The following is a 24,096-nucleotide window of genomic DNA, read 5'->3' as shown; positions in this document are numbered from 1 at the left end:
GTGGGTGCTCTGTGGGAGGGTGGGTAGGTGCTCTGTGGGTGGGTGCTCTGTGGGTGGGTGCTCTGTGGGTGGGTGCTCTGTGGGTGGGTGCTCTGTGGGAGGGTGGGTAGGTGCTCTGTGGGTGGGTGCTCTGTGGGTAGGTGCTCTGTGGGAGGGTGGGTAGGTGCTCTGTGGGTGGGTGCTCTGTGGGTAGGTGCTCTGTGGGAGGGTGGGTAGGTGCTCTGTGGGTGGGTGCTCTGTGGGTAGGTGCTCTGTGGGAGGGTGGGTGGGTGCTCTGTGGGTAGGTGCTCTGTGGGAGGGTGGGTGGGTGCTCTGTGGGTAGGTGCTCTGTGGGAGGGTGGGTGGGTGCTCTGTGGGTAGGTGCTCTGTGGGAGGGTGGGTGGGTGCTCTGTAGGTAGGTGCTCTGTGGAAGGGTGGGTAGGTGCTCTGTGGGTGGGTGCTCTGTGGGTGGGTGCTCTGTGTGAGGGTGGATGGGGGTGGTGGGTGCTCTGTGTGAGGGTGGATGGGGGTGGTGGGTGCTCTGTGGGTGGGTGCTCTGTGTGAGGGTGGATGGGGGTGGTGGGTGCTCTGTGGGTGGGTGCTCTGTGTGAGGGTGGATGGGGGTGGTGGGTGCTCTGTGGGTGGGTGCTCTGTGTGAGGGTGGATGGGGGTGGTGGGTGCTCTGTGTGAGGGTGGATGGGGGTGGTGGGTGCTCTGTGGGTGGGTGCTCTGTGTGAGGGTGGATGGGGGTGGTGGGTGCTCTGTGGGTGGGTGCTCTGTGGGTGGGTGCTCTGTGGGAGGGTGGGTGGGTGCTCTGTGGGTGGGTGCTCTGAGGGTGGGTGCTCTGTGTGAGGGTGGATGGGGGTGGTGGGTGCTCTGTGTGAGGGTGGATGGGGGTGGTGGGTGCTCTGTGGGTGGGTGCTCTGTGTGAGGGTGGATGGGGGTGGTGGGTGCTCTGTGGGTGGGTGCTCTGTGTGAGGGTGGATGGGGGTGGTGGGTGCTCTGTGTGAGGGGGGCGGGTACACGTGAACTGAATTTCCAATGCAGCATCTCAGTGACAGCGCAGAGACAGAGGGAGGGAGCAGACATGCGCCAGCTGGCTAATCTCTCCGCTAATATTGCGGATTTGGAGCCGGTCATGGAGGAGCCCGCAAAGGAAGCTCTTGCCGGGTGAAGCTGCCCAGGGAAGCCCGGGGAAGACTGCAGGTTTCGCTGCTGGGTTTCTGGTGCTGTTGGCTGCTGCACTGCCTGGCGTGGCCATGGCTTGGCCATGCATCAGCCGGGTCTGCTGCCTCTCCCGCTTCTGGAGCCAGTTGGACAAATCGGATCTGTCGGTGCCACTGACTGTCCAGAATTATTCCGAGGTGATAGAGCAGGAGGTGAGATCGGTGGCCCAGCAGGTCCCCGCAGACTCGTCCCTAAAGAGCAAGCCGCCCCTGGTGCCTGAGCCCCGGGGAGCAGACGGCGCCACTGTCCAGGAGTCAGTCTCCAAGCACGACTTCAGGTCCTGGAAGGTGCGCAGGGAGGCGAGCTGCAAACCCCGGCGGGAGTACCATCCGTCCGAGGTCCCTTTCTCCAGCGACACTCAGTACAAACTCGACTTCAGAGCCTGGCCCATCCCCAAAAAGGAGAATTATCCCTGGGTGAAGGGAGGGCAGGAGCAGCGTCCCATCCCCAACAGCGCCAGCGCTCACACTCTCCATCCCGGGCCAGTGGCAGACAAGAAGCAGCAAAACCCCAGGGAACCCGTCCCCAGGCACGTCAGGGAGGAGCAGATCAGGCCCGCAGTGAAAACCACCTCCTACAGGTCAGTGTTTGGTGTACACTGGATTCCACTCCAGGCTGTTTGCTTTGACCCTCTGGATAAACAACCCGATGACATTTTGCAGCTTGTTCTACTGAAACAACCCAAAATTCCCAAATGTAGTTGAACTAATCCTATGAGTACAACCGCTGTGAGATGAGTTTTTTTTTTACGCCGTAATCATAAAACAATGATTTGATTGTGTGACATTTGTGAATTGGATTATGCTCCCCTTCAAATTAATCCCTGTGTTTCAGTTGTTTAATTCATCATACATCCTTACAAAGGAAAATATCCACAGGTGGGGATAAGGCAGGATGAGCTACACTGGGATCACTATGGTGCTTTACCAGGCCAATGGTAATAATGACTGTCTTTCTCACTTCCTCTCACACTGTATCAAAAGCTCACCATCATTCTCCGGTGATTGCCACAGAGTCCCCCCTTTATCAGGAGGTACTCCGCCCCTCCCCCTTTATCAGGAGGTACTCTGCTCCCACCTCCGTCGGGAGGTACTCGCACATTATCATCTCATTTTGAACTTGGTTCAAACCTGATTTCCCTGTTTTTCCACCATATTTTCTAATAATCATTCACTTACTCTGTCTTCTTGAAATACTGTTATTGTCTCAACCTCAGTTTTCACTTGTTTCCCATGTGGGTAAACACGTGATTCAGATTCCTCATTCTTCTAGTTATAGTTCTGAATCTATTCCAATTTGCCAAATGATGCGAACCATGTTGAGGAAAACAGGTATGAAGATTTTAAGTTTGCAACTGATTAACTCTACAGAAACAAAACATATGAGCAGTACAATCTTAGCACATCTTGACCCCTGAATTAATTGAAGACTTAGCTAAACAATTGAACATTCTGGTCTTAAAGAGCGACCATTTTAGTGAAATAATATGTTTATGTGATGTTTCAATCTTCATAACAACTGTAACTTGCATTTATATAGTGCCTTTAATGCAAAAAAATCCCCCTCAATGCTTTACAGGGTTCTAATTAAAATGATTGTCAAACTAATGACGATACAGGGACCAGGACTAGATGATTGGCTTTACAGAGGATCTGAAAGGATAGTTGTGGGGAGGACATTCCTGAATGTGGAGCTCATGTGGTTGAAAACACTGCAATGGTGACAGTGGAGTGGAGATACATGAGAGACCAGAGTGAGAGGAATGATGAATTGAAGGAAGATTCATTAGAATAAGGAGGATCAGAATTACAAATAATTTATACTCAAAGATAAGAATTTTATATCAGAGGCATTTTGGACTGTAAGCCAATACAGCTCAGTGAATGCAGAGATGATGGGTGAGTGGGATTTAGTCCAGGTAAGGGCCTCAGAGGTTCGGATGACCTGGAATTTACAAAAAGTGGAGAATGGAGGGTCATCCAAAGCAGTGATACAATCAATTCTAAAGATAAGGAAGGTGTGGATCATTTTTTTCAGGCTGAAGTAGGGGCAGAGGCCTGTGATATTATGGAGGTAAAAGTAGGTGACCTTATAGTAGACCAGAAGCGTTAGGATTAGGACACCAGGGCTGCAAACAGCCCAGTGTGGAACAAAACATTCGCTGAGATGCGGAATTAAATAATTGGCAAATTTATGTTGGGTGAAAGATACTTCCTAATGCTTATTCAGGAGATTGTGGTTTATCCTAGATTGACTGTTCGACAAACAGTCCACTAAATAGAGGTAGCAGAAGAATTGAGCTGGATTTGTTAACAGAAGAGCAGATACGTTATCAGAAGCATTGGCGAATTACTGCAATACTTCCTGTAGATAGTACTACCTCTGGTAGCTCACTCTAGACACTCACAACGCTCTGTGTGAAAAAATTGTCCTTCTGGACCCTTCTGTATCTCTCCCCTCTTACCCTAAACCTATGCCCTCTAGTTTTAAACTCCCCTACCTGTTTCCATGCTGTAAACCTCTATGACTCTATTACCCTACACACAACAACAGAACACCAGTTTATAGAGAGAATGGCAGCTTAAACTCATAACAGATATTCATGAATGGTTATATAAATAGCAGTTAGAAGTGAACACTGAAGTAAACAATTAATACGAGGGAGTGGTGCACCAAACAATCTTAGATTCTTCAGAGTGATTACTTGGGAGTGAAACTAAAGGATAAGTCCCCTTTTGTCAACACTACACAGGCATCATTGTATAGTATTTTATAAAATTTGTTGGTGGTACCAGGATGCTGCTAGCTAACTGTGGTAATGAAGATTAGCAGCACTCAGAGCCTCTGGATAAATGAAATTGGTTGGCTAAGATGTGGAGAGTGGGTTTTAATTTGCTGATGCATATTGAAAAGAAAAATAACATGTGTGCAAGGGGAAAATGCAATTATTAACAAACATGGTGCATTTATGAGGAAGAATGTAAGTGTGATCATTGGCCTGTCATTAGAACGTCCCGCCATTGTGAAGCTGCAACTAATGGTGCTTACCATAAACTGTGATAGCAAAAAGAGATTGACTATTTGTGAAAACTAGATTTTTGTTCATTGTTGAAGCAGGTTTTAGAATATCGTGTATTGCCTTGGATAGATGACCTTTTAAAGGACATTGATGTATTAGAGAGGGTTCAAGGAAATACAATTAAAACAATTCTAGGATTTGATGAATAATAAAGAAACATACAATGAGATAGGCAACCAGCTCATGTTCTCTTTTGCCTATCGCTCTCATTTATTTCTCTCTTTGTTTCGCTTTTACTCACTTGTTCTTCCTTCCATATCATAATCTTTATTTCTCTCCTCCTTTACACCTCCTGTCTCTGTCACTGTCTTCTCTGACCAGACAATGGCACAATGGTGAGTACTGCTGCCTCACAGCGCCAAGGGCCCACATACAATTCCTGGCTTGGGTGACTGTCTGCATGGAGCTTGCACATTCTCCCCGTGTCTGTTCCTCCGGGTGCTCCAGTTTCCTCCCACAGTCCAAAAATGTGCATGTTTACAACAATCTGAGGTCGTATCTGCTGCAAGAAGATGACCATCATGCCAGTACCTAAGAAAAACCAAGCAACGTGCCTTAATGACTGTCGGCCAGTGGCTCTGACATCCATCGTTATGAAGTACTTCAAAAGGCTAGTCATAGCATGAATCAATTCCAGCCTCCCAGACTACCTGGATCCACTACAGTTTGCCTACTGCTGCAACAAGTCCACAGCAGACGCCATCTCCCTGGCTCTGCACTCAACCCTGGAACACCTAGATAACAAAGACACCTATGTCAGAATCCTATTTATTGATTACAGCTCAGCCTTCAACACCATTATTCCCGTGAAACTCATTTCCAAACTCCATGACCTGGGCCTCAGCACCTCTCTATGCGATTGGATCCTGAACTTCCTAACTCACAGACCACAATCAATAAGGATAGGCAACAACATTTCCTCCTCGATTGTCCTCAACACTGGTACCCCACAAGACTGTTGTTTTGTCTTTTCACTGTGTGTCAATACATGTGACAATAATAAATCAAATCAAATGTTAGGTGGATTGACCGTGTTAAATTGCCCTTTACTGTCAAAAGATGTGTAGGCTGAGTCCATTGGTCATTGTGGATGCATTGTGGGTTGCAGGGATGGGATGGGCTTGCGTGAGATGATCTTCTGGAGAGTCGGTGGGACTCAATGGGCTGCATGGCTATCTTCTCCACTGTAGAGATTCTGTGGTTCTCCCTTTTTCACTCCCTTACTCTGTGACACTATCACCTTTCACTTTTCCCCTTCTTTGTCTCTCTATTTTTCCCTTTCTCTCTTTCCCTGTTTGTGCAAGGAGAGTTTGGTCCATTGAAGATTAAATTGTATGATAAGCTCTGTGTTGTAATTGTCACAGGGTAATTGGATTCACTGCCTTACTCCCACCAGATACATATATACAAGTGAAGAGGGCACATCTTCACTGCATTGCATTAACTCAGTGACATTATAATTACGCAATACTTGGAGGCTTTTTTCATTCCTGTTGAATGTTCTGCACCGCAAAGTTGAAAAAAAGGAATCCTTTTATTAGGAGCTTCCATTCTCATTGAGGAAGATCATTCTATCTAGGAGGCTGTGGTCAGAAATCAATGTCACATGTGAAGTGGAAAACCTCATACAGTTATATCTAATCAGTTGTAATGTTAGATTAGTCAATTTAGACAAAAAAAACAGTGCAGGCTTTATTGGGTTTCGGTACACTGCACCCTACGCAAACCACCACAAAAAATACAGACTGACTGATGAGGATCCAGCTCCCTGAAGTTAGAGTACATCGTTAGAATACCACGAGGTCTGCAATAATTAGGTAAGCACAAGTAGCTTCTTAAACATGACGGTGCCCCGCACATCACTGTCCTGAACACACAAGAACATGAGATTGTCCACCTAATGGAGGCAAGTTTAATTACCATTAAATAAATAATCTTGGGTCCTCCCTATCTTTGTAGGAATCAGAGAAGATGAATCTAGATAATAATTACAGTTAATTTATGAAAGTTAAATAAGGGGACGTGGGTTTGAAGCAAACAGAATTAAATCATGGAAGTTCTGCTTTGAACAAAAATGATTCAATATTAAATAGACTATCAACCTGATGGAATTGCAGATGCAAAATCCCTAGAATTATTGATGGTCAGTTACAAGCTGCAGTAGGAGGACTTTAGTGTCATTTATGCTTCCTTGCTTTTTTATTCATTGATAGGTTGAGGGCATTGCTGAGGCCAACATTACTTGCCCATCCCTTGAGAAAGATGCCTTCTTGAACCACTGCGATCCATGTGTGTAGTTAGAAGCAGTTTCAAGTTTTTGGTCCAGTGGGAATGAAGGAACAGCAATATACATCCAAGTCAGGATGATGTGTAACTGGGAGGGAACTTTGTTCTCATGCACTTGCTTCTCCTATTCTGTCATGCCCGCCAGATACTGGTTGTTTCTGCTCCTGCCCACCCTACCTCGCTATTGAGCAGAGCAGGTGAGTAAATCTTTATTGGGCCACTTTGAAAGTGAAACTGCACTTCACAGGGTTACCTGTTGTATGCAGAATGCAAGTGAAATCGCAGTGCAAAAGAATAAGGAGAAAAATATAAATAATGGACAATTTTAGGAAACTATAATTTAGATGTACCTACAAGACAAGTACTACAAAGATTCTAATGTTAACATGCTTTAGTGAAGTCAAATTTGAAACTACAAGGCTAAAATTTAGTAAACATTTTGCTACTTACCAAAATCAAAACATCACCTTTACTGTTTTAGAACTGTCAAGGAATGTGCCCTAGCTTCCATGCCAGAGTTGCACTGTGCCCTGCTGTGAAGGACTGTTTAAGTCCCATTTCAGAGTTATCATTTGGTAGAATCATCCCCGAGCTTTCCAATGGATCCTTTATTTATTGTGTGTTTGGGCACATTGTAGGTGGCCTGAATAAGAAGATTGTAGAACTCATTCTTTCAGTGACAATCCGCAGACACCTGTTTCTTAGTCTCTCTGGGATTAATGCTGCTCAAGAAATCATATTTTCCGAAACCACACCTTTGAAGCTCAATAGTTCTTGCAATTGTGACAATATTAATTGGAGAGAAAAGCAGACTTCTTCCTAACTTTCATTAGGAGCGATTTCAGTCATTTTTATAAACTCAAGGGGTCATACATTTTCCCTTCAGGCTTTTAAAACCCAAAAATGACAACATCTGATCAGTACTTTCTGTTTTATTGGTTGGCTACTGGTCTTCTGTATCTGATGGACTGCTTGATCTCCACGCAACAGGAACAACTTGCATTTATTTGGCACCTTTAATGTATCAAAATGTCCTGAGGTGCTTTACCAAAGTGTTATCAGTGAAATAAATTGATGCTGATCTATGAGGACACATGGTCAAAAGCCTGGTCAAAAAATAGGTTTTAGGGAGAATCTTATAGGAGGAGAAAGAAGCAGAGAGGGATGGGGACAGAATTCCAAAACTTAGGGCTTACACAATTAAAAGTACAGGACCCAGGGAAGATTGATTAAAAGGAGATTGCTCAAGAGGCCAGAATTGGAGGAACACCGAGTTCTTTGGACGGTTGTAAGGCTAGAGGAAGATACAGAGATAGGAAGGGGTGAGGCCATGGAAGGGTTTGATCACAATGATGAGAATTTTCAAATTAAAGTGTTGCTGGACCAGGCACTCAGTGAGCACAAGGGCCACGCGTGGGTAGGATTTTTTTGAGTTGGGATTACAGAGAGTGAATGGCATCAGTCCAGCCAGGAAAGCATTGGAAGTCTGGAGATACAAAAAGAATGGAAGAGTTTCAGCAGCAGACGGACTGAGGTGGATACAGGTGATATCACTGGAGGAGACAGGTGATATCACTGGAAGCAGACAGTGTTGATGATGGAGAGGATAGGAATTGGAATCTCGGCTCAGAGTCAGTTAGGAAAATGAGTTTAAAAGCAGTCTATGATAACGGAATAAGATGAACCTGGAGCTAGGAAACTCAGTCTTTGGTGTGAGCCCCTTGTTTTTCTTTTGAGAGAATGGAAAACAATTGCCTTCAATCAGAGGCAAATATTGGTGTGGTTTGTGCTGGATAATAATCAGGGACAATCATAGAAATTCAAGGTTAATTAGACTCTGGTTTAAAGAAAGGTGGTGTGTTCATTGATGTACTGTAACAATACATTCATTGGAAGGAAACAGAGAGAAGGAGCAGTGCATATTGGGCACTGGGGTAAAATGTTCATGGCACTAAAACACAACTCGCAAAAACTCCTTTTTGTAGCAAACACTTATACTAAGTCCCCATTCTTTGTTCCAGACAGGAATTCCAACCGTGGACTGGAGTTAAAGTGGTCAAACCTGTGAGGGTGAGGCAAGTGTACACTCCCCCAGGGGACAAGATTGTCCTTGAGAGCAGTTACAGGGCCGCCTTCACAGAGGATGCCTTCCGCCGTATTGAACCACTGCAGGTTACATCCAGTAAATCTCAGAACCAAATAGCTTCAGTCACAGAGATGGACAACACAACAAAGACTGAGAACTCAGTAAGTACATGTTAAGCTATTAACATCGATGGCCTTTGATATCCTTAAGTAGCAAACACACCGGAGGTTTCTGGTTGTCTTAAGTTCAATTTTGCATTATTCTTTGTGAGTGGATTCTACCTTTGTTTAGTTAGTCAGGTTCATCAAAACTTTTAGTGCAGGGTAGAAAATGGAATTTAATAAAATCAATTGCATGTTTTAAGCCTTGCCAAAATTTATTTTCCATTGGAAGCAAGTGTGTTGTACAGCAAACGACTGATCACCCATTTACCGTCTCTTTACAAAAGTTTAAGTTAACCCCATAAATTCTTAATTCAGTTCCCCACTGAGCATTTGAGCTTCTAGCTTGTAAATTAGGATGATGCTTCTGTGCATTAATCAGGGAATGCTGCATTGTCAAAGATGCAACATTACCGCTTGAATTAGAGTATCATTTAGCTGGATAGTAATGATGAATTTTGTTACAGTGATTTGTGGTTTTTCTGTGCCTCCAATTATTTGGAACCTATAAACATCATGCCAGAAACCCAGTGTATTGTGAATGCCTGTTTAAAACTGAATGGCAGCACTGGACTTTGGTACAGTACAGTCAATTTGCAAGCCAAATATGGGTTGAATGGCCATTCTCATCCCTATTTATATGTTAGAAAAAGATTAAAGCATCATTCAACTGGGCAGAGCCAATGGATTTGCAATGAGTGGAACAACAATATTGCACTTGTATTGTGTCTTTAACATAGTAAGGAATTCTGAGGTGCTTCATAAGAGCATAACCAGAAAAACAAATTAACACCAAACCAAACAATGAGATGTTAAAGCAGATGGCCAAAAGCTTGGTCACAGAGGTAGGTTTTATGGAGCATCTTAAAGGAGGAAAGTGTAGGAGAGAGGTGTGGAGAGGGCATTCCAGAACTTAAGGCCAATGAAGCTGAAAGCATGGCACCAGTGCTGGAGTAATGAAAATCAAGCATGTATATGAGACTGGATTTAAAGGAGCTCAGGTATTTGGATGTTTAACAACATGGAGGGGAAAGGCCATGGAGGTATTTGAAAACAGAAGTGAGAGTTTTAAAATCCAGACATTGCTAGATTAGAAGCCAGGGGTGAGAAGTGAATGAAGTGAGTTCAGATACATGCAGCAGAGGTTTGAATGATTCCAGTTTGCCAAGTCTGGAAGATGGAGCAGCCAGTCTGAAGAGCATTGGAGTAGTTCAGCTGACAAGTAACAGAGGTGTGTGAGGCTTTCAGTCGCAGATGGGCAGAGACAGAGGTGGGCAACATTATACTTTTGTTCATTGAGCTGTCAGACCTGCCGTATTTCACTAACAGGGTGCAGACCTACTGCTGCAAGCTGTACACAAATGGACCCATTGCCTTAATCTGTACCGCATTGTTAAGTGCAGCATTACCAAACTAATACTCTGATCTGCAAGGGATTTAGAGAAGTAGTGGATAAAAAAAGAGTAGCTTCTGGTAATGTCATCCCCTCCAGTGATAAAACTCCTGCTACACTGTGTCACAAAAGAGGCTGGATCTGGTTCAATTAGAGCATCTTGCCTCCTGCCACTTTATTTACCTTTTTATGCAGCCTTCAGCTCAAAAATGTTTTGCACAGTAACGTCTGGAAGTGTGAGCTGATAATATGGTGCTGAGAGCAATAAGAGTGCTAGGGAGTGGCCAATCTACTTAACCAATGAAATTAAAGATAGAGAAAGAGGTTAATTAGAATCAGATCAGATTTGAAAGAAGGAATAAAGAGGAAGAAAGGTTGAGGGAAAAAGAGAAAAAGAACAGATAAGAAAACATTTTATGATTTAAAATTTGTCATTTTTATAATTCCAATGAGCAATTTACCACTCAAAAAATATAAGCAACCACAGTTCAGACTGATCAGTTTCTGAGCTAGATGTTTTGACCAGCATTGTATTAACAAGGTACCTACGCTGTTAATTACCAGATGTAGCTTTCTAATGGGCAATTAATGTGAAATTCCAATATTTAAACAGATTTAATCTTTCAACAGAAATATTTTCCCAAGGTCAGATTGGCATCAGCAGGTGCATACACCCATAGCAACCATCAGTGAGGCCTGTTAGAGACAAAAGCCTAACTCTTGGCAAAAAGTACTTGCACAAACTGACTCAGACAGCAGGTTCTGCATCTCTCAGCGTTTCTCGATGCAACTAATGAGCTGCCCTGGCAACAGGATGTGGAGTACTCTTGCTGACACTGAATCTTTTCAGAAGCTGAAATGCTAAAATTGTGCAGTTTTGATCAATAGCATTATTTTAAGGCCCTATTAATAGCAGGCAAACAGCTAACAGCACATTTTGTTAGAGAGAATACCTGAGTATGTGGTTTGACTGATATTAATTTCAGAGCTTTCTCCCTCATCTCTGTCTCGTGCTAATTTAATGGCTATTCCTTACAAGGGTTAGGTTACGCTGGAGAATGAGAGTGTAGGCCTAACTTTTGCCCCAGTAGCCTGGTTGGGATGGTGCTGACCACTGGGATATGGCATCGGCCATTCCTTCCTGGGCCACATTCAAATAGTCACTGGGGGCCCGGCCTTAGGTCACAGAGTTCTGATCTCCTGTCCACCCTGCTTACCACTGCTTCAAAAAGCATATGTTTGGAAGTCAATGACAGTTTGTGCCAGGAAGTGAAAGTCTATGGAAATAAATTCCAAGAAAAGATGTAAGAACGACAACAGACTTGTGAGCACCTGTTTTACACTATTGCAAAAGTAGCACTCAATTCACCTCTTTTGTGTCTGTCATCTGTGTGTGTGTGTGTGTGTGTGTGCATGTGTACATGAGTGTGTGCTGCTCCATCTGCTTGCAGCTCCCATTGTGTGCATCTCCTACTCTATATGCTGCCTCCTCTGCGTGTCGCCCCCCCCCCCACCCATGTGCGTCACCCCACCTCTGTGTGCTTCGTCCCCCTCTGTGTGTGTTACAATTCCTCTGCGTCCACCACCCCCTCTGTGTGCATTGCCCCCTCTCTGTGTGCATCAACCCCCCATGTGTGTCGCCGTCCCCTCTGTGTGCGTCACCCCCCATCCATCAACCCCTCTGGGTGCGTCGCCACTTCCTCTAGGTGCGTCATCATATTGTGTGCATCGTTCCTCCAACCCCCCCCACCATGTGCGTTTCCTGCTCTATATGCTGTCCCCCTCGGCCCCCACCCCCAGTGTACTTCATGCCCTTCCCGCGCACGCCACCCCACCCTTCCCATGCTGCTGCCCCACCCCCCCCAACACCACTGCCCCACCTCCTGTGAACACCACCCCACCCATGTGCATTTCCTTCTCTATATGCTGCCCCTACTTGTGTGCGTCCCCTCTGTGCGTCGCCGACCCCCATGTTTGATGCCCGCTGCCTCTGTGCATACGTCCCCTGTACACTGCCCTCTGTGTGCATCACCCCCCTGCACTTCAACCACCCATGTGTGTCACCCCCGTGTGTGCATCACCCCCTCTGTGTGTGCATCCCTCCCATGCGCTTTGTCCACCTGTGTGCGTTGTCCTCACTATGTGCTTCACCCCGCTCCGTGTGCGTACCCCCCCCCCCCCCGTGTCTTCTCCGTGTCTCTCTCTCTCTACATGTGTCACTCCAGCGATGTGAATCAATGGAATGATAATGAGGTCCAGGATTTTAAAGGTTCTGCACCCTACTTCTTCAGCCAAGGGTGGGTTAAACCAAGATCTATCTACATATTACAGTTGATGTAAAAGATCTCACATCTGTTTTAATGAAACAGATTATCTTGATAATCTTTCTCAATGCTGTTTTGTGGGAATTGCTGATTACAAATCAGTGTTTGCTTATGAAACCACACAATCTGCACTTCCAAAGTAATTTATTGGCTGTAAAGTGCTTTGGGATTATCTGAGGGTACTGTGGAACTGCTGCGAGAAACTACTTCCCTCACTTTTTTTAACTCTTTCTGATTTATGCTAAGGAGCCGATGGTGAAGACAAAGTTATCACCGTCATCCAATTCGTCAGCGGTTTTTCAGAGCCGTTCCCGTGTGCTGAATATATAAACCCAGTCACAGCTTCCCCTTCGAAGGAACTGATCCCACTGCTGACGTAACCCCAGACTAAAGGCAGCTGCTTTAAATCCACCACAACAAACTATGCAAAACAAACCTTGGAGAAGAGGAATGCAGGTGTTTGAAGTGACCCTAACCCGGATGTTTTTCTGCAATTGCCTGATAAATACTTGGCCTTGTACAGTAGATGATAAATCGAACTGGATTTGAACAAACCTCCATTTAATGTGTGTATGCCTCATCTGCATGTTGGGTAAGGATTGATTGTTTAATTACGCACCAGAGACTTGGACAACAAGCAATAGGTCGGGCAATAAAAGCTGAGAGAAAACTAACGTCTGTGTGAGTTTTTCTGCTGCTGTTGCTGTGCCTTCTGCAAGGAGCTGCTTCTCTATTCCAACCAGGAATACCCCTTTTCAAAGGAGGGAGATTTCCTCTGCCCGGATACCATTCCAATCAGGAATATGCCTCGGATTCACAACAGAGTTGTCCCCTCCAGGTGAGGAGAAGATCTGTGTATGTCAGTTATAAGCTTTGCCTTACAGTCCTGGGATCACTGTTCACTTCTATCTTAAAGGGTTTTAATGATTGCTTTGAGAGTGTGTGCTTGAAAGAGTACAGTGGGTTGACATAATTGTGTCACAATAATGGAAGGATATACTGGAATCAGTCAGAGGAATGGACATGGTCTTTTTCAGACATGTTTACATCTTGTTATGGCAATAAATGCTGAGTTTCATAGCGAGGCTTACAGTAATAAAGGTGCCTGCTTAGATGAACGAATTTCTCTGAGAAGAAAAGCATTTGAGTGGAGAGTGAGCATGTTCGAGAGGTTGACTGATGGCAGGAATTGGCTGCGAGTTAGATAGCTTGAGAATGGGTTTCATTACAGGGTCAATGTTCTAGAGTATGCTTGTCCAAACTTTTCATGTGCTGGAGGGGGTGAGGGGGAGGGCAGGTCATCAAAACCTTGGTGGTTGATGAGGAAATTTTGGAAACATGAAAGTCTGGCACATTGTAGAGATGGGTATCACAGTGTAATAGGGTGAGTGTGTTGTGTGTCCAGCTCACTCCCAGTCTCAGGGTGTTCACTCACTCACCATCACACACTGTCAGAGTGGATGAGAGTGCTTGTTGCTGTGTGTGGGTGAATAAGAACTCCAATACTTAGAGTAAACCAGACTTATGGACACACATGTTGCATCCCCACTAACACATACTCCCCTCACACACACACTCTCACCCCCCCACAAACTCTGTGTCAGCGCCCTCACACACTCTCTGCCCCCCTCACACCCTCTCTCTGCCCCCTCACCCTCTCTCTGCCCCCCTACACCCTCTCTCTGCCCCCCCACACCCTCTCTCTGCCCCCCCACACCCTCTCTCTGCCCCCCCCACACCCTCTCTCTGCCCCCCCCTACACCCTCTCTCTGCCCCCCTACACCCTCTCTCTGCCCCCCCACACCCTCTCTCTGCCCCCCCCACACCCTCTCTCTGCCCCCCCCACACCCTCTCTCTGCCCCCCCCACACCCTCTCTCTGCCCCCCCACACCTTCTGTCTGCCCCCCTCACACCCTCCCTCTGCCCTCCCCACACTCTCCCTCCATACACTCATCCACCCACGCACTCTCTTCTGCCCACACTCTCTCTCACCCCTCCACACACTCTCTCTGCAGCCCCCGCCCCCAACACACTCTATTGCTGTCCCCTCACACACACTTTTTAGTGTCCATGCTCTCTCTCACCTACATACACTCCCCCCACCCACCCTCTCTGCCCCTCAGTCTCACCCTCTCCCCCATGCATACCCATACTCTCACTTCCCCCACCACCCTCACTTCTCTCCCTCTGCACCCTCATACTCTCTCTGATCCATCCTTACACTTTTTCTCTTTCAATCTCCGGTCACTCACTCACACCGATGCCAGTGAGCCCCACTCCTGTTGCCTCCTGCCTCGCTCCAGTGTGCCTGAGCCTCACTCCACCGTTTCACACGTCCTCTGGATGCCTGGGCCCCATTCCCTGGCTCCAAGCATCTCTACTCCTGGGCCTTCTCTTCAGCTTGGACGGAAGCAGGGTTTTCAATTGTAGTTGGGTTGCTGGGAGGTGTGAGAAAGGATGGGAGGGTTCGTTTGGGTTACAAAATATCATACAGAGTATACAGCACAGAAACTGGCCATTCAGCCTGACTTGTCAATGCCAGGTTGGAGATTTTTGTGAGGGTTGGTGGGTAGCTGATTACACTGAGAGTGGTATTTAATGGAGGTGGTGGGAGCCTCGCCCACCAGCTGGAGTTCTGGCGAGAATCCTGTGTCACTTACTTTTGGAAAGTCCTGCCAGATTAAGTGTTAATGCCAGCAGGTCATCCCCAGGATGAAGATCCCAGGGCGGAAATCCTGCCCACCAAGAGCTGCCAGCCAATCATTGCTCAGCAGTGCCACTGGAGAGGGGGTGGCAGCAGCCAGTACACGGTACACCCCTCTCTGCACACCCCCCTCTCGCCAAGGACTTGGATTGCCTTGGACCCAGGCACAGATGAATGATAGCAAGAGGGAGTTTTATGGGGTGGGGCTCAGCAGCAAGGGCAGAGGATCCCTCTCTGGGATATTCCCTGCCTCACCTTCCCACCCACACCTTCCCAAAGCTGGATCCCTTGATCAGGCATGAGTGCTTAACAACAAGTGACAATGCCTGGATGTTCTAGGCAACCCGAACAGGATTTGCTTTTTGAGCTGTCCATATGACAATCCCTCCATCCTCTGCTCAGCTAATACTAGGGACGACGGGTGGTATGAGTCCGCTCTCCCACATTCCCCGTACCCTCCCCCCACCTTGGAGACCATTCACTGCAGCAGGATGGAAAAGTCCCACAAGCGTGAATGGCTGTAACATTTTGGCCTTAGAATTTATTTTGTAAAATTCCACCCTAAAACTCCAAACTCTTTGTAATAAAAACTAACATATCATTTGCCTTCTCAATTGTTTGCTGTATCTGAACTTTAACTTTTTGAATCATGTGCCAGGACTCAAATCCCTCTAAATGAAATAATTTTCCAATCTCTCACCATCAAAACATTTTTTTAAATTTTTCCTACGAAAGTATACAACTTTGCACTTTGCCACTTTGCATGTCTTCTGCCCCAATCTTGCCCATTCACCCAACCTGTCTTTCTCCCTCTACAGCTGCTTTGCTTGCTCCTGACTGTTTATTTTCCCACCTAGCTTTGTATCAGCGTTCATATAGGTTGTAAATATCCAGGGCCAAGTACTGATCCTTGGGGTAACTTGCTAGTTATCACCTGCCAACCTGAAAATATCTCATTTATTCAAACTCTACATTCTCTGTCTATTCATCGCTCCGAAATCCATGCTCATATATTGTCCCAATATCATGAATCCCAATTTTGTGACAGACCTTCTTGTATGACACCATATTGAATGCTTTTTGAAAATCCAATTACATCCATTGATTCCCTCATCCATTATTTAATTACATTCTCAAAAAAGCTGTTAACAAATTCATCAAACATGATTTCCCTTTAATATATTTTCATACGTTCATGTTGAAATTATATTATCTTCTAAATGCCATTTTTGCCAGGTTACTAATAATAGATTCTAGCATTTTGCCTGATGCTAACCGATCTAAGATCCCTTTTTTCCTCTCTTCCTTTCTCAAAAAGCAGGGTTATGTTTGCTATCTACCAATCCTTGGGGACTATTCTTGAATATAAGAAATTTTAGAAGATCAAAACTAAGGCATCCACTGTCTCCACAGTTAAATCTTTTAAAACCCTATGATGCAAATCATCAGATCCAAGGGATTTATTGCCACTTAGTTTCATTAATGGCTCCAGCATTATTTATTTATACTGATTTCTTTCGGTCCCTCATTCTTGCTAGACCCTTGGTTCCCCATTGTTTCTGGAATAGTTTTTGTGTCTTCTACCATGAATATAAATGCAAAGTATTTGTTTAATGATGCTGCTGTTTCCTTAATAACCACTATAATATCATCTGTCTCTGCCTCTAACTGGCCCATGTTTACTTTCACTAATCTCTTTCTATTTATATACCAATCGAAACATTTGCGATCTATTCTTATATCTAGTATTAGTCTACTCTCAGGGTCACTTTTCTCTTTGCTGGTGAATTTCTTAGTCTGTCTTTGCTGAAATCTAAATTTCTTCCCATCCATAGGCTTACTGCCCGTTTTGGCACAAGATAAGCTCCTTTATTTGACCTAATACTATCTTGTTGGCCACGGTTCGATCTCTTTTACTGTGAAGCTTTTTTCCTTTAAATGTATATTTGTTGCAAATTGTGTATTAATTCTCACCACTGCCTGTCAGTTAATGTGATTTCCCAATCTATCTTTGCCAGCTCACCCATTACTTTATGTTTAAAGCTTAAGATCCTCTCAGAATTAATTAAATCACTTTCAAACTCAATATTCCATGATATTATGGTCACTCTTCCCTAAAGGCTGCCTCACTACAAGGTTATTTATTAACCCATCTCATCGCACAATACTAGATCTAAAACTAGATCCTGTCCTCCTAGGGTCCTTGACATTCTCGTGTAGGGAATTATACTGCTTACATTCCATGAACCCGATCATCATAGATCGCAGAATTCCTATAGTACAGAGGTCCTATTTCCATAACCTTCATTTACCCCGCTAATCCCCCTGACACGAGGGTCAATTTGGCACAGCCAATCCACTTAACCCGCATGTCTTTGGACTGTGGGAGGAAACCAGAGCACCCAGAGGAAACCCACACAGACACAGGGAGAACATGCAAACTCTACACTGACAGTGACCCAAGGCCAGAATTGAACCCGGATCCCTGGAGCTGTAAGGCAGCAGTGCCAACCATCGTGCTGCCCAAAGAAATGGATATTGGGACTTGAAATGAATCAAGGCTCCGGTGGGATTTGAACCCAGGATTGTCTTGTTTATCAGATAGGCGCTTCAACCAACTAAGCCACAGAATCTGACACCAAATCTCCAAACTATTACTGCAAATTTGGTTTTCCTAGCCCATACGGAGATTAAAGATTCCAGGTGATTACTGCATTATTCTGTGACACATACCTTTAATTTCCTGATTTGTACTCTGCCTGACACTACATGTATTGATGAGGGTAAAAGCAGCAACTACTAATATTTTCTGCCTATTCTTAACTTCATCCAAACTGACTACTTTTTGATTTTCTGAGCTAAGATCCTTTCTCGTGACTGTCTTTCATCCATTATTACCAGGACTACCCCTCTCCCTTTTCCATTTTGCCTTTCTCTTCTAAAAATATCCTGCATGTTTAATTTTAGGACTGAGGTTTTGCTGGACAGAGATTCAATGTAGGTCGTCGAGCATATGGGTGATAGGTGAAGGGGACTTGGCGTGAGTTAGGTGTTGCACTGAGTACAAAAGGAAGCTTTTAAAACATTTTTAAAAATGTATAACTTCACTGCCAATTGAGACCACAATAGGGCTTTAGAGAGGGAACCTAAAACAGCTGTTAGACTTATATTTATATAAAGGAGCTAACGCTTGTTTTGGGCAGATACTTGGAATGTGGAATGGTGGGTCAGCCATTTTTCAGATAATCTTCAGGTACAAGAGGTTGGTCCTGAGGTTGTTTTGTGTCTGTAATATCTAACCTATGAAGGTAGATGTCACCATGCTCCTGACAAGCTATGAACCCCTGATGTCAACTCTGGTTGGACACGTTCTTGAAAGATTCATCCTTCTCTATGTAAATTGCCCTACTATACCTCTCCCCTTGTAACTGGAAAAATAAAGAGCTTTCCAGCCTGTCTTCCTAATATTCCACTCTTGCCCCACCCATCCATAGAATTTAACTCTGCCCTTCTACGTGTATTATTGGGTGTAGTGTGTGCAGAGTAAACAATCAACCCCTCTGGCAGCAACTGCACAGAAAGCTACCACACTGACAGAATATTTTAGCTTAAACTAAAATCACCAATTGTTTATTACAGAAAAGCAATGCACACAGAAGGAAGTTATATAAAGAGATGAAAATTGATTAATGCAGAATGATCAATAGATAAGTGTTTTCTTATGTTAAAGGGGCTATATAAATGCAACTTGTTAGATTTGACTTACATGCTTACATTAAATTGTTTCCAAGCCAATTTAAACAAATCATATTCAAAGGCAAATAAGTACTGTAGATGCTGGAAATCTGAAATAAAAAGCAGGAAATACATACCTTCATCCAATAAGAACAGACACCTCTCCAGATGGAAAAGCCTAAGTTTCTTCAATCTTACCTCACAAATGAAAACTTCTGACACGAGGGGTCAACCTCCTGGCTCTTCTCTGCATTCTCTCTAGTTGCCTTTGTTTCTCAGTGAAAAGAGCTAGGTAAACCTCGAGCTTTAGAAGAATATAAAGTATTAAATTGGAACATTGCTTTCAATTAAATAGTAGGAGTAGAACAAATAGACACCAGCAAAAGATAACATTAGGAATGATGTCAGGAGATTTTCAACATAAGTAACAGTCCATATTCCATATTAGAGGATAAAACCTCTGGAATCATTTAAGGAGCAATGAATGAGGTAAACTGAAGAATCCTGTTTATTGGGGAAATTAATTTGGAACAGCCTGACCTTATTCCTCCCTAAGTATCTACACTGACTGTCCCTACAATCTGGCTAATTCAATTCTGCTGCCAGTTAGTGGGAACTCAGCCAGTGAAATTCAAGGGTAATAATGAAATGATGATTCAGTAATTAGAATGCCAAACCCTTGACCGCCAACTAACTATGAGTCATTTTATTCTGGACCAGTGATGTCCAATACATTAGCCACAAGCCACCTGTGACCAACTGCAATCCAGATGTTGCTCATTTCATTTCTGATTCATGAACTAAAGTTGACTAATGGACCATTGTTGAACAAGTGATCTTAATACTCATTCTCACACGGTGCATGCATATGAACTTAACTGTTTTTTAAAATTCATTTATGGGATGTGGGCATTACTGGTTAAAATGGCATTTAGTGCCCACCTCTAGTTGCCCTTCAGAAGATGGTGGTGAGATGCGTTCTCGAACACTGGGTGTGGGTACATCCAAAGTACTGTTAGGAAGGGAGTTCCAGGATTTTCACCCAGCAACACTGGAGGAACAGCAATATATTTCCAAGTCAGGGTAGTCAGTGACTTGGGGGGGGACTCTCCAGCTGCTGTTTTCGTCTTTCTAGATGGGGTGTTTTCTAGTAAAATGTTAATGAGGAAAAGTGGTGTTTGAAAGTGGTTTTTGATCATTGAGAGTATTTCACATCCTTAGTCATTGATCAGCGTAGATGCCTGCCATTAAATAAACTGTAAACTTTGAACACTAGCCAGTTGACAAGGAGTAGCTGCTGACTGTACCATATGTGCATATAATAAAAGTATTTGTTTATAAACGACACCTCAAATATTCTGAGAGAGTATGTACATTCGGCCTGCAATTTGAGTAGGGTGAAGATGCTAGAACAAGCTGTCACCAGTTACTGTTGTACACGTGTCTCTTACAGTCAGATCTTTCGAAAAACCTCTGAGATTTGTCCTTTTAATCTGAAACATTGCAATTGAAAAAGATTAGCAGCAAAATCAAGGATCAAGAAATTTGTTGCAGCAGATGGGATCTCAGTGTGTGTCCAGTTTAAAAGAAAACTCCACACTGCAGAAGTTCCTGGTTAAGACTGTTCACCTGGGTTGCCTCCTACACCTAGGATGAGGGGCAAAAACATCAGCCGTGGTTCCCACTCCCGATTGCAACCCATTGGCACCAGCTGGAATAGTGAATTGAGTTTGTGTGTCTGCGGGGTGCAGATTGGATGCTAGGTAGCTACGAATCCCTGGCTCTCCCACCCACAAACTCATTGGTTGCCCCATTCCCCATTGCGAAAACAATGCCAACTGCACTGACTCAGCCATGAATGGCAACAAATCTGGGTAGTGAGCAGAGAGTGCAACCCCTTGGCCTGTGACAGATTTTGTGACAATTGAAAATGGAGCTAAGGAAGCAGTACAAGTAGTCTACATGAACCCTTTGTGCTTATTGGCAAAAACATAACCAAATAGTTAGCTAATTTCAGATGGCTGAGCTATCATGAAGATATGAAGAGCTGAAGATCATTTATTCTGTCAATACACAGACAGCATAAAGCACCCTGTCAATATACACACAGAACAAAGCACCCTGTCAATGTACACATAGCACAATGCGCACTGTCACTATACACACAGTACAATGCACCCTGTCGATACTCAGACAGCACAATGCACTCGGTGACTATACAGACAGCACAATGCAATCTGCCAGGATACACACAGCACGGTGCACCCTATCAATATATGCACAGCACAATGCAGCATATTAATACACAGACAAAACAATGCAATCTGTCAATACAGAAAGCACAATGCACCCTTTCAATATACAGACAGCACAATGCACCCTTTCAATATACAGACAGCAGGATACATTCTGTCAGTATACAGATATCAATGCCCTCTGTCAGTATACAGAAAGTACAATGTGGCCTGTCGATTTTCAGACAGCACAATGCAATATATCAATGCAGAAAGCACAATGCACCCCGTCAATATACAGATGGCACAATGCACCCTTTGAATATACAGACAGCATAATACACCCTGTCAATATACAAACAGCACAATGCACTCTGTCAATATACAGACAGCACAATACAATCTGTCTATATTCAGACAGCACAATGCACCCTGTCAATATACAGACAGTACAATGCAACCTGTCAATATACAGACAGCACAATGCAATCTGTCAATATACAGAAAGAATAATGCACCCTGTCAATATACAGACAGCACAATGCACGCTGTCTATATTCAGACAGTACAATGCACCCTGTCAATATACAGTCAGCACAATGCACCCTTTCAAAATACAGACAGCACAATGCACCCTTTCAATATACAGACAGCACAATGCAACCTGTCAATATACAGACAGCACAATGCACTCTTTCAATATACAGACAACACAATGCACTCTTTCAATATACAGACAGCACAATGCACCCTGTCAATATACAGACAGCACAATGCACCCTGTCAATATACAGACAGCACAATGCACTCTTTCAATATACAGACAGCACAATGCACCCTGTCAATATACAGACAGCACAATGCACCCTGTCAATATACAGTCAGCACAATGCACCCTTTCAAAATACAGACAGCACAATGCACCCTTTCAATATACAGACAGCACAATGCACCCTTTCAATATACAGACAGCACAATGCACCCTTTCAACATACAGCACAATGCACCCTGTCAATATACAGACAGCACAATGCAACCTGTCAATATACAGACAGCACAATGCACTCTTTCAATATACAGACAGCACAATGCACCCTGTCAAAATACAGACAGCACAATGCACTCTTTCAATATACAGACAACACAATGCACTCTTTCAATATACAGACAGCACAATGCACCCTGTCAATATACAGACAGCACAATGCACCCTGTCAATATACAGACAGCACAATGCACCCTTTCAATATACAGACAGCACAATGCACCCTGTCAATATACTGACAGCACAGTGCAATCTGCCATTATACACACAGCATGGTACACCTTGTCAATATACAGGCAGCACAGTGCACTCTGTCAAAATACACACAGCAAATGCACCCTGTCAATGTACCCACAGCATAATGCGCTGTCAAAATACAGATAGAACAATGCACCCTCTCAATGTACAGACAGCACTATGCACTCTCTTAATATACAGACAGCACAATGCACTTGGTCAATATACAGACAGCAAAATGCACTTGGTCAATATACAGACAGCAAAATGCACCCTGTCAATATACACACAGAACAATGCACTCTGTCAATATATAGACAGCACAATGCACCCTTTCAATATACAGATGGCATACTACACCCTGTGAATATACAGCCAGCACAATTCACCCTGTCAATATACAGACAGCAAAATGCAGCCTGTCAATATACAGACAGCACAATGCACCCTGTCAATATATACAGCAAATGCACCCTGGCAATGTGCACACAGCATAATGCTTTCTGTTAATATACAGATTGCATAATGTGCTGTCAATATATAGATAGCACAATGCACCCTCTCAATGTACAGACAGCACAATGCACCCTCTCAATATACAGACAGCACAATGCACTCTATCAATGTACAATCAATGCACTCCGTCAATATACATACAGCACAATGCACCCAATGCACGCTGTCAGTATACAGACAGCGCAACATGTTGTTAAGCATCTCCGTCCTCCTGGATAGCTCACCACTGGCTGCATGCAATTGTTGATAGATATCATCCATAGATTCCATGGAATAAGGACATATTCACATTTTAATTGCTTCCTTCAACAGAAGAATGATTCTGCACAGAAGAGACAACAATACTTCACAGGGATTAACAGTGGATTCCAAGCGTGTGGTAAGATTCAGGAGTTTCTCTTCTAACAGATCATCACTCGCTTTCACTCTGTCCTGAAAGGGCCAATCAAGGTCTAGAAACTGGTCTAGTAATGGCCACAGTCTGGTGTATCCTGTGTGTCAAAATGTATTTAACCATCATTCTCTGCAGTTTTTTTCAAACAGGCCATGGTGTTATTGTTGCTGTCATGTCTGAGCCGATGTCCTCTAATTGTTACTGAAGCAATATAATGGGAATCTTGTTTATTTTTAATCTGGGCTAGTGTAGTGTCCTGAAGTTTTATGACACTTCTGGAATTGTTGGGTGGAGCATGGTTTATGAATCAAGTGCTGGCTTTGGACAGCTTTTTCCCCACAGGAAAGGTCCAAGGTTTTAGTTTAATTTTGTTAGAAGCTGTTTGGACTTCATAGTGTTCCTTATCTCTGTCTCTGTCTCTGGAATGAAAATTCTGCTGTCTGAGTTGCTAGCTAGTTGCTAGAGGCAAACAGTGTCTCTGTCTGCCTCTCATGGTGTGCTAAATGTTCTAGGATTGGGAAGTCAAAGTTTTATTTCAGCATCCAAAGGACTAATTCACAGCAGGTGTGAAATAGTTGCAAAATCCAGCATCCCATGAGCATACTTGCTTTCTATGCCAAGCCAGGAATGGGGTGTATGTCTGTAGTGGTTGTTTGATCTGGAACAGGATACCTAGCTGTTAAGATTTATGCAATA

At 44.1% G+C, this 24,096-nt stretch overlaps 1 protein-coding gene across 1 annotated transcript; it reads left to right on the top strand.

The window, feature by feature from the left end:
• The first annotated feature begins 1,048 nt into the window (after positions 1 to 1,048).
• On the top strand, positions 1,049 to 24,096 carry map6d1 (MAP6 domain containing 1). The gene is made up of 4 exons (XM_080186350.1): positions 1,049 to 1,786; positions 8,593 to 8,818; positions 12,782 to 13,373; positions 23,319 to 24,096. Exons 1-3 carry the CDS (start codon positions 1,239 to 1,241, stop codon positions 12,863 to 12,865), a joined length of 858 nt encoding a protein of 285 aa, XP_080042476.1. The 5' UTR covers positions 1,049 to 1,238; the 3' UTR covers positions 12,866 to 13,373; positions 23,319 to 24,096.

Source organism: Carcharhinus amblyrhynchos, chromosome 3 (genome assembly GCF_965287045.1).
Source record: "Carcharhinus amblyrhynchos chromosome 3, sCarAmb.v2.hapA, whole genome shotgun sequence".
NCBI lineage: Eukaryota > Metazoa > Chordata > Chondrichthyes > Carcharhiniformes > Carcharhinidae > Carcharhinus > Carcharhinus amblyrhynchos.
The sequence above is the reverse complement of the archived record's forward strand: the minus strand, read 5'-3'. Positions and strand labels throughout refer to the sequence as shown.